The sequence below is a fragment of the Meriones unguiculatus genome, chromosome 11 (assembly GCF_030254825.1).
Source record: "Meriones unguiculatus strain TT.TT164.6M chromosome 11, Bangor_MerUng_6.1, whole genome shotgun sequence".
NCBI lineage: Eukaryota > Metazoa > Chordata > Mammalia > Rodentia > Muridae > Meriones > Meriones unguiculatus.
Window position 1 is genome coordinate 96,094,699 of NC_083359.1, and position 10,869 is coordinate 96,105,567.

Below are 10,869 nucleotides of genomic sequence, written 5' to 3' on the forward strand. Positions count from 1 at the left end.
TTTCAATTTATAATTTAAGTTTATAACTCACATTAAATTGACTATTCTTGGTGATTTTAAAGAGAAATCAAGATTTATTTTGTAATGTACACAGGTCTATTCCTATATTTTCACACCTATTAACTGATCTGTAACTTCATCCTTGTATCAGGACCGCCCATATATTAGCTACTTTTCTGTTGCTATGATAAAATACATGACAAAGTCAACTTACAGAAGAGTTTATTTTTGGCTTATGGATGCAGAGGGATAGGAATCCATGATGGCGAAGCAGAGAAATGCAGAAGGAGACAGTCATGGCAGCAGAAACAGCACACTGAGAGCTCAAACACAAAGCCACAATCACGAAGCGCTGACAGTGAGTGGAAATGTCCAGTCTTTAAAAATCTCAATGTCCCTGTTCAATGACATACTTCCTCTAATAAGGCCATAGCCCCTAAATCTCCCCAAATGGTGCTAAGCACTAACTAAGAACCAGGTATTCAAATACAGGAGTACATGAAGCCAGACTCATTCACACTGCCACAATACTGATGTAAGGAATTCATCATTATTGTAAGTGCTGATGTCCGTAGTCAGTCTCCTTCACGCCTCATCACTGACTTGTCTGTTCTTGAACCTCTGCTTTCCACATATACCTCAGTCTGCACACATGTACAGACAAACTCACTTAGATTTTCATAGGAATCCAGTGGGAAATTTAAAAGCGCTTTTTTATTAAACATATTCACAGCACTTATTTATGGTAATATAATTAATGCATCTTTAATTTTACTTTGTAATTATTTTTCGTACTTAATTTTACAAAATGACCTTTGACCCAGTGAGCCTAAAAAGTCCAAGGACATTACTAATTTGTTAACTATGCCTACAAATTTATCTTGTATCGTTTAATGTTTACAGTTACACTGTTAATAATTAGTAACTTCCTCTTAAATTCTCATTTTTAAAATGTCTTTTTTTAATCTATTGTGTTACCTGTTAAATCCAGTAAAATTATTAATTTGTATATGGTATCTATAGTTTATCTTTGATTTTTAAGTGTGAACAATCACATCATCTGGCAACAATAACAATATTATTTTCTTTTTAATTAGTGTAATTTTGATTTTTTTTCTTGCCTTATTGCATTGCCTATAAGTTTTCATACAATGATGAATAAAAAGTATGATATATACGTTTCTCTCAGACAATCTGTGCAGACAATTTTTAATATTTCACCATTACATAAGATTCTTTTAAAAGAAATCCACCATCAAAATACTAATGGTCTTTATTTCTCACTGAGATTTTTATCATGTGTGGATACTTGAACTCATCAAATAATCAAATGCTTTGCTTTTCTTCACCTGCTATCTTTAGGGAAGTCCAGGAATCAAAAACCTGACACAACCAGCCATACCACATCCACACACAAGAACAGAGAGGACTGAATCCGTGCACTTCTCCTTTCCTCTCCTTCCTCTCTTACTTAGTCTAAGATCCATACCCAGAGAATGGCGATGCCCACATTCGCGGGCCTCTTCACCTGAATCAGCGAATCAAGACAGTCTCCTGCAGACATGCCTCAAGCCGTCTTGATCTAGAAGATGACTCATTGGAGACTCTCTTCGCAAGTGATTCTAAATTGTGTCGAGTTAAAATTTGAAACTCACCCTTACAGGTACCAAGCCCATCTATATGCTTTTGTTCTATTAGTTTGATACTGTGATAAGCTACGTTAATTAATTAAAAAAACTTTGTGTAAACATTGTATTATTGGAATAAACTTGTTTGTCATGTTATATTATCAATATATAACAGTATTAATTACTTACTAATTACTGTCAAGTATCCTAGTCTAAACAATGAGACCCTTGACAAAAGTATTATACTGTTTTGCTTTTTCTTTATTGCTCACAAAATTATAATCACATTATAACACTATTTATAAAAGTGTAAACAGTGCGCAAAAAGGTACCCTAGTCTATTCTTTGTCTTTATTTAGGTTTGATAGGTTCCTATGGCTTGTTGAATGGAAGCCCTCACTCTCCCAGCAGTGTTTTTCACACAAAAGACTCTCTCAACTAACTATGTTTCCATGGAGGGGATGCTGGTGGTGTTTTCATATTAATGAGTACTATCTTCCCAGCCCAAATCTTCAGGCCACTTCCAGATCTAAACTCGCAACTTACTGGGAGGACAGTGGTGCCAGCTTATCGCAGGTAAATGCCATGTTTACAAGGCCCACTATGTTCTGGAGAATAAAGAAGCACGTGGCATCCACTCCATGATTTGGGCCTTCTACACAGGCCAGTCAAGAGTAAACTCTGTAAGGTAAGGCTACCTGGGAAAAATTTTAACAGTCTCCATTAAATTATTATTAAGGGCTATATTTGTAATTTTTGAAAACGTAACTCATCTTTTCGTGTTTAAAGAAAAATTAGAAAGTTGGGCCCCTGTGCCACACACATGGAACCCCAGAACAAGAGAGGCAGAGATCGTAGAATCACTTGCAAGTGATTCTATACTGAGAGTTCCAGGTCAGCCGAACTACATAATAAGCCAGAGAATGAGGGGAAGGGAGAAAGGAATAAGGGGAGGAGAGAGAGGAGAGGGGATGGGAGAAGAAAGTGAAGAGAGAGAAGGGTAGAAGAAATGATTCTATACCTTTTGTTTAAAAGGCCTGTATCTTTAAGCAGGACATTTGACATCTCCACTATGCTCTGACGTTTATGCTGCATCTTAAGTCTTCCCGGCACAACTTGCAGATGTATGAACCTTAGGTAACTCACTTTGCTGTTTCCAGTTTAGGTACTATTTCTGGGATGAGCTTTTGCCACACCTCCCACTTATCTACCTGTATACCATCTAGCCATCCGTTCAGTATGAGAGCACACTGAGGCTACTGTCACATCCTAGAGGCCCCAAACCATCATCAGATTTCTTGAACCTTAGAACCAAAATAGAAGCATTAAAAACTGTTCCACAGATGTATGCCTGAGATAGACACAGAAGTCTGTAAGGAAAATGAAAAAAAAAACAAACAACTTTTAGAAACATGAGCCAGAAATTGATATGCGACTGCTACATAGACGAGAAGATAAAGCTTCGATTCAGTCGTCTTGAGCTTCTCAGATCCAATGCATCGAATGTGATATGTCACAGACCACAGTTAAAGTCAATAATCAATAATAAGCTACACCCAATAGAGTTCAGAGAAAACAAAACTTCAAAACAAGCTGCCGTGCCAGTCCTTGGGGAGGGAGGTCCATTAGAGCAAGATATATGTCAACTGTGATAGGGTCAAGGACAACATATGGACCCACTGATGTCCATTAGAAGGCACCCATGAGACACCTAATGCCCCTTTCTCAATGGAGAAAGGCATTAAAAAGGCAGAGAACATCACCTGCCCAGATGGTCCCTTTCATCTATCTAAAAATCACAGGAACTAATCCTGGTGAACATTATTGTCCTTACGTGTTTGCCAGTCTGTGCGTCTGGTTGGTTTTTAATGGAGCATTTTAAAGATTCATTCCTCGGATTGAATTGTGTCTCTCCATGCATTGCTGATCTGCTTGGTGGGGCACAGAACTTTCATGGGTGTGCTCTGCGGGGCATAAATGGCGTTATATAACATGAGCCTACACTGCAGTGGCCAATTTTGCTCTTATTCTTTGCTCATCAGGTGAATAATTCATCGCAGGAGGTTAGTGTGAACTTGACATTTATTTACCATTTATTTACAATTTGCTGGTAACACGAACAGTTGAAGCAGGTATAAAACACACTTAGAGAGACTTTTATTAAGTTAAGACAGTAGACCAAAAGACAATGCTCGTCACAAAGAAGAACATTAAAAATTGCCTTTCATCCTGTGTGAGTGTGTGTGTGTGTGTGTGTGTGTGTGTGTGTGTGAGTATGCATACATGTGAGTGAAGGAGTGCCTGCATGTGGCCAGAGAGCAATGTCAGGTATCTTCTCCACCTTATTTTTTGAGTCAGAGCCAGTTGGTGAGCCTGGATCTTCTGCCAGTTGTCCTAGTCTGGCTGGCCAGTGAGTTCTGGGGATCTGTCTGTCTCCATCTACTTCAGCTCCATAGTTACAGACATGAACCCCAGCTCTGGGCTTTTATGTAGGTGCTAGAGATCCAAACATGGCTCCTCATGCTTGTATAGGAAGCACTCTACCAACAGAGCCATCCCTCTAGGCTCTTGTCAGTTTTTCTTTACCAATCTCCTCTTCATCTTTCTCCTTCCCATTTAAAGAGGTTCCCTGACCAATCTTGCAGCTTCATTTCATCGGCACAAGCCAAGAAGGAAATGAAGGTAGGAGATAGCTGTAAAGAGCTGGTCTCATTTGCGCTGGTCGTCAGAGATCAAGAGAGGCAAGGGAGTCAGATGAGAAGGATCAGACAGGCTAAGCAGACAGCCACTGACCACAAAGAGCCAAACGCCCAGAAAACCAGACAAAAATTGGAAACATACTTGTTGGCCAAAAAGCCATATGCTTTGGGGCTAGGACTGGAATACAGGCCAGCTGATGTGAAATGAGAAATCTTGGAGAAGTAGAGGGAAGACTGGGGAAGTCATTTTACCTATAGATACAAGACTCATCATCTAATTTAGCCCTACGGTCATTTAACTTAAGCCCAGTGAATGTTTCATGGTCGCCCTATGGAGGGCTAAGAAAAGATGTATTTCCTTCCTTGCTGGGTTTTGGTTGGGTCTCCTTTCCATTCCTTTCAAGTGAACCTTGGCCATGAAATTTTCTTTGGCTACTCAGTGTGAGCTATGCAGATCAATCTCTTGTGAGCAGAAGCTTCAGGAGCTATCTCTAGATTCTTTAAACATCTAAGCTGTCATGGCAATAGCAGTAACAAGTACGAGCACTGGCATTTCCTTCCATCCAGCAGGTAGACTCAAAAAGGGAGACTCTATCAGCCTACACAGGTGCAGAGGGTGATGAAAAAGCCTGCCTGACACATATAGCACATTTGTTCCTGAAACATAGTCAGAGAATACCCCATTTCCTCACCACTGTGCATGCACAACTTTTCAAACACGACTGCATATCTGACATATTTTAAGCCCTTCACCTATGGTTGCCTCGTTTACTGAAAATGTAGTGGAATCCAAACTCAGGTCTGTCTAACCTCTACTTACAACCACGTTAGCAAGATCCAATGAACTGCACACAGAAGAAAGCAAGGCTTCTCCTTCATCAATATAACCTCGAGACTCACGTAGCTGGCATAAAATTGTCAACTGTGCAGATCACACTCACCTCACCCTCTTTCCAAAACAAACAAACAAACAAACAATTATATATATATATATTATATATATATATATATATAATTAGAAAGTTCAAGAACAGCATACAGTACTGAATGACACCAAATGTCATACTGTCCTGTGAGACAATCAATAGCTTCAAAGGTACCCAACCTAGGGAGATTCCAGGGGCGGCACATGCCCAGGCTGCTTAGCTAAGTCACAGTTCTTTCTATTATCCCTCAAGACAAATACTAGAATCCTACAACAAATGAGACTTCTCTTGCTTCTCAAGCCCACTGTTCCCCAGAGCCATAGGAATTCGGGAACAGAAGACAATGTGAAATACTGTAAGGCAGTGGTTCTCAACTTGTGGGTCATGACCTCACAGGGGGATCACATAGCAAACATTTATATTATGGTTCGTAACAGTAGCAAAGCTACAGTTATGAAGTAACACAATAATTTTATGTTTGGGGAGTACCACAACAGGAGGAACTATGTTAAAGGGTCACAGCATTAGGAGGGTTGAGAACCACTGCTCGAAGCATCCAGAGCCTCACTCATAGCAATATTCTATATGTAACCGAAATTTTCTCTTTCCTTGGTATACAATCAGAGTTTGAAACTATGAGTTCACAGTACAGAACATAACCTTCTTGCACATTCTAATTGTGATTTAGGAATGAGAAAATTGCCTACATATGTTTTTTTTTTTTTTTCCTGTCTTTTAGTTGGTTAAGTCAGTTTTTTAAGACAGCACCTCATTTTGTACCCAGGCCAGCTTTGGACTCCAGATCCTGTTGTTTCACAGACATGTGACACTATGTCCGACCATGTATTTATTTTCACTCCGTGACCCCAGATGACCCCAGAAACACTAAGTGGCCCCGGCTGTTCTTTTTTCAGCACCCCGGTACTGAGATTATAGGCATGCACCATCACAGCCATTTATTTACTTATAAATCTTCATTTTAGGTATCAACTAACTAATCAGAAGAATCGAGTTAAAGATCAATTGAATATGTTCTAATCAAACTCATGTCGCTTTCTTCTTGGACAGCCTGAGATTCATCTCAGGTCTTTCAGCCAAAGTACCAGATAACGTACTCTCACTTTTAGCAAAGGGGATAGAAATATATTATTTAGCTGTCATTTTATACCATGCTATTGACTTTCAGATTAAGCCATGCCTCTAAAGTCTGGCTGGAATCCACACACTGCCACATTTCATCTCGGGGAATCCCGTTACGGTGATGACTAAATGTATGTGTCATTCGAACTCATAATTTATTTATTCCATTAATATTTAGATTGGCTTTCAAAGCACCAAGCAACTGAATAGGCTGTTTTAAGGCACACCATCTCCATCATAACTATTTCTTCATTTTTTTCAGACTAGTAAAAATGGTGGTCATCTGTTTGACCAGGCAGACCAGAGGAGTGGTTTTTAAGTAACCCTTGACTTTCTATGACACCCTCAACTTTGTCCCTGCAACATCTAAACTAAAAGCTGCCACATAGCTTCGGCATATTGTCTATAATAAACTTAATGTGATATTTTCATGCTTTATGTAGCAACTATATGCCAGGTTACATTTGTTACAGGCTTTTCAATCTCACACACTGAATCACAAATGAACAGCAATTTGCCTAAATATCACAGCTTAGGAAACAGGACATATAGATACCAAGTGCTTGAGTTTGAACAAAATGTGTATCTTTATATGGCTTTAACTCTTCATAACATGCTCATAAATGAATTCATGAATTAATGCTAATTCATTAAAGTGTTAATATTTCAAAGGGGCCAGAGAATATACCCAACATCATTTGATACAAAAGCTCCGTTTTTGGTTGAAGGTAAATGTAGAAAAAGATAGACCATACACCTCATATAAACATAGCTTAAAAAGCAAAACAAATGATACTCTGATTTAAATATCAAATGAGGCACTTTTTTTTTTTTTTAACGAATGCAATGCTCTCTTTGGGGGCATCTGAGTGAGGAGGATTGCCGATGCTCATACACTGGCAAATAACCAGGCCTCCCTCTGCTTCAGCTCTCATTCTCAGAAGAGCCAAGCATCCCACACTTAAAGCAGAAAGGTGAAGCTTCTGTGCCCCATGAGGTAGAACTAATACGCTCAATGCAAATAAAAAAGTGGGGAAAAAAATTTCAGTATAATGCATGCAGCAGCATCTGTGACCCGGGATGATGTACAAAAGGTTGCACTATTGATTCTTCAGTAAGAGTAGAAAGGAAATGGGGCAGACGATAGCAACCACTGCAAATGAACACATAGTTATGATGAAAGGAAAATGAAGTAAGCGTGTTCTGTCAGCACTCTGAGGCCAGAGGCTGGGGCCAGCTTTCTCATGAGCATCCCGAGCTACGGTACACGAAGATGCTAATTCTACCTATCCTCTATAAACTCCAGGCATCACTGATTCCTTCAAGCACCATCCTGGAGTGAGCGTTTGTTTTTTTTTTTTTTTTTAAACAGGTATTGCTGTTGCCTTCCGAACAACCAGTTCACCCTACCTAGCAATCCTTCAGCGACCTCCCCCGTCTTAAGGGTCTAAAGCATCCTTTTGGTTCTCTCCACGCAAAACAGAGCCTGTTACTCAACTCCACCAGGAACTTTAAATAAGGGCTTTAGAATTAGTCATTGCTGTCATTTAATCAGGCCCTCAGAAAGGCACGGGCTGTCCTTTGGGTTTCTAACACAAATGCCCACTTCCACACTTCTTCCCAGGGACAGTGTTGGTGAGGCAAAGCTCAGGGACGGCTCTCGAGGCCGGATGGCAGTCAGGTGCTAGAGCGCTGAGGGATGCGTGTGTTTCCAGAGTTTTCCATCTTATCTTTTTTATCATTATCGATGTGGTGACCCAAATACCAGCAAACCTCCACAAACCACTAGCAGACTCAGTTTGGATTCTGCAGGTCTGGTGAGGTTTGCAGCAGTTCTCGACTATTGCTCGCACTTAAGATTCTTAGTTTCATTTCAACATTTGGTTAAGGGAATACTGGCCGGTTGGGCTTTTTAATTGTGACTTTCCAAATGGTCCTTGTTGAAGGACTTGTTTTGTTTCCAGAATGGTCAGTCTTAGGCAGTCAGCCCCAGAGCCAAAGACCCAAGTTCTCAACTGTGAGAGAAAAGGGGGGGGGGATCCACACAGGATGGGTCCCGCTCAGCAGAGGGGCAGATTGCCAAGGACCTTCTCAGCGTAGATTTTGTCTCCACTTGGGCTCAGGTGGAGAGGCTCCCTAAAAACTCCTGCTAGCATCCCAGCCAACACTGTCAAAAGCTCGGGATCGCCAGCGACAACTTTATTGCAGCGTGGGTTTTTTTGTTTTTTTTTTTTTTTTTTTTTTTTTTTTTTTTTGTAGTTTCTGCACTGAGTGAAACAGCTTCAAAGAACCAGGTAAACATCCCACCGGAACCCTCCGTGCGCAAAGCCCAGACCCACACAATCAAACACTCTTCTCACAGGTACCCCCAGGAACCCGGAGCACACGAATCCTACAGGAAAGGAGCCAGTCAGGAAGTCTCCAGGATGCCAGGATGCCGCGACCTGGGGTACCTTGAAAGCGAATCTCTCTTTCCTCCATACAGTTGAGTCATTAAGCAAAAAAGTGCAGGGGATGCCTCAGGGTTGACAGACTGCCCAAGCACCCTGGCCTTGGGGGCAGGCCGCCCGCTGGGGGTCCCCCCGCTAAAGTTCCCTACACCCCTAGCGCTGCATGCCCCCCGACCACCTAGACCCCTGGGAGCGAGTGGCCCTTACGTGTTCGAGCTTATCTTTCCTCCGGAGCCAGACGCTGGCGCTGTAGTCCTGCTGCTTGACACTGCTGTAGAAGTTCGCGCCCACTCGGGTCAGGCTGGGCGAGGGCTCCTTGGGGCGGCTTTTCAACCTCATCTGCTCGAAGCCCTCGTGGGGGGAGGCCGAGAGCCACTCGTGCTGCCGGATCTCCATCCTGACATGACCAGGCGGCGGCCCGGAGAGCAGCCCGCTCGGGATGGGAGCAGGGCGCCGCCGGCGAGCGAGAGGCCGGACGGGCGGTGAGGATGGAGCCGAAGGAGAGAGCTGGGAGCTCGGGGTGCCTATCGCCCGAGGGTGCTGGCCAGCGGCACGGGAGCGGGGACAAGGGGAGGGGAACGGAGGAGGGAGGGGGTCTCAGGGCAGGGGATGGGAGAAGGGATGGGGGGAGGGGGCGGCTGGTGGTGGGGGGAGACGGGACAAAGGGAGACCGCGGAGGAGTGGATGCCTGCTCCGGAGCGGCAGGGGTGAGGGTGCAGCGGAGGTGGCTGCGTGGTCGCCTGCCACTGCGGTCCCGGGCGGGAGCTCCGCTCGCGGCTGCTCCGCACCAACTGTAACCCGGGCCCCGGGGCGGGCGGCGGCGGGGGTGGGGTGCGGTGGGAGGGGCCCGGCGGCCGAGCCCGAGCCCGCAGGTTGATGCAGTGGGGAGCTGCCCGAGGCGAGCGCTGAGCGCCGAGTCCGGCCACCGCCCTCTGCGCGCCTCTCCCCAGCCGGCCCGCCTCGCCCTCGCCCTCGCCCTCGCCCTCGCCCGCACCGGTTCTCGCAGACCAACCACCGGGCGAGCGGCTTGGCGGAGTGAGCGCGGTCCGTGCGATGGCTAGCGAGGCGCGGGAGGACGGCGCTCCGGGAAGCCACCTCCTCCCCGCAGCGCCGCTCCACCGTCTATCCTTGCTGGGAAAGTTCACTAACTTCCCACCTAGGGAGCCCAGGCACCTCACCCTGGGGGATTCGGCCCGGAGTGTCCGCAGAAAATAGCTTAGAGGGCGTGTGTTTTGCGAACCTTGCTCTTGTACTTCATCTGAGGATGACGCGACGCATGCCCCTCCACCAGGCAGCGTGGCTGTCTCCTGTCCAGCTTGTGGGACCTGTCACTCCTTAGCTCTCAGGGTCCACCTTGAATCAGGCTCCCCGGGGCTGTTCGGACTTGCTACCTCCGGAGAGGCGATCCAGCACCGATCTACACCGTGTGCTTGGACTGTTTCTAACCTGTGTGTGTGGCTGGCTACTGTGCAGTTCTCTCTGCAGCTTCTAGGCTCATGAGGGCTTTTCCACCAAGACCAGCGTGAAAACAACCAAGCCCAAGGATTACGGTGGCGCGTCGATAATTGAATCTTAGATTCTCTCTCCTTCTCTCCCCCTTGTAGTCAATGGATGAAAGCATTTCTGGCTTGTTGTTTTAATCAGAAAACTGAAACTTAACTGTTGTTAAGGCTTGCGAGGTATGGGTTTTAAAAGCCTGGAAAGTCAATATAAATTCGAGACGCACCCAGAGGAGTGGGGTTGAAAAAGCTGCAGAGGGCAAACTTACCCAGCCCTTGCCGGTATTCCTACACACCCCCAACAAACACCCAACATTCTTGCTCAGATGATGGTTTCATAGAAAGATATGCCAATTTGGAATCTGTCAAACTTGTGAAGACAACGGTGTCCGATCTATTCAGAGTCCTCATTTCCTAAAATTGACTCAGGGAGGGGTATACCAGGAGACAGAGCCCCGGCTTTGCATGTCCAGGCCCTGGCTCACACTGCCTTTCCAAATGCGATGCAAAAATAATGGTTGAAATAG

General features: G+C 44.5%; 1 protein-coding gene across 2 annotated transcripts in view; it reads right to left on the reverse strand.

The window, feature by feature from the left end:
* The window catches only part of Pld5 (phospholipase D family member 5), a 331,271-nt gene extending 321,846 nt beyond the window's left edge, over positions 1–9,425 (reverse strand). The window contains exon 1 of one of the 2 annotated variants that reach the window (XM_060364739.1): positions 9,051–9,425. In XM_060364739.1, the coding sequence (XP_060220722.1) occupies positions 9,051–9,239 (189 nt within the window). In that variant the 5' untranslated portion in view covers positions 9,240–9,425. The remainder of the gene's footprint in view (positions 1–9,050) is intronic. The other variant, XM_060364742.1, reaches the window with a different exon arrangement.
* Between the last annotated feature and the right edge of the window lie 1,444 nt (positions 9,426–10,869).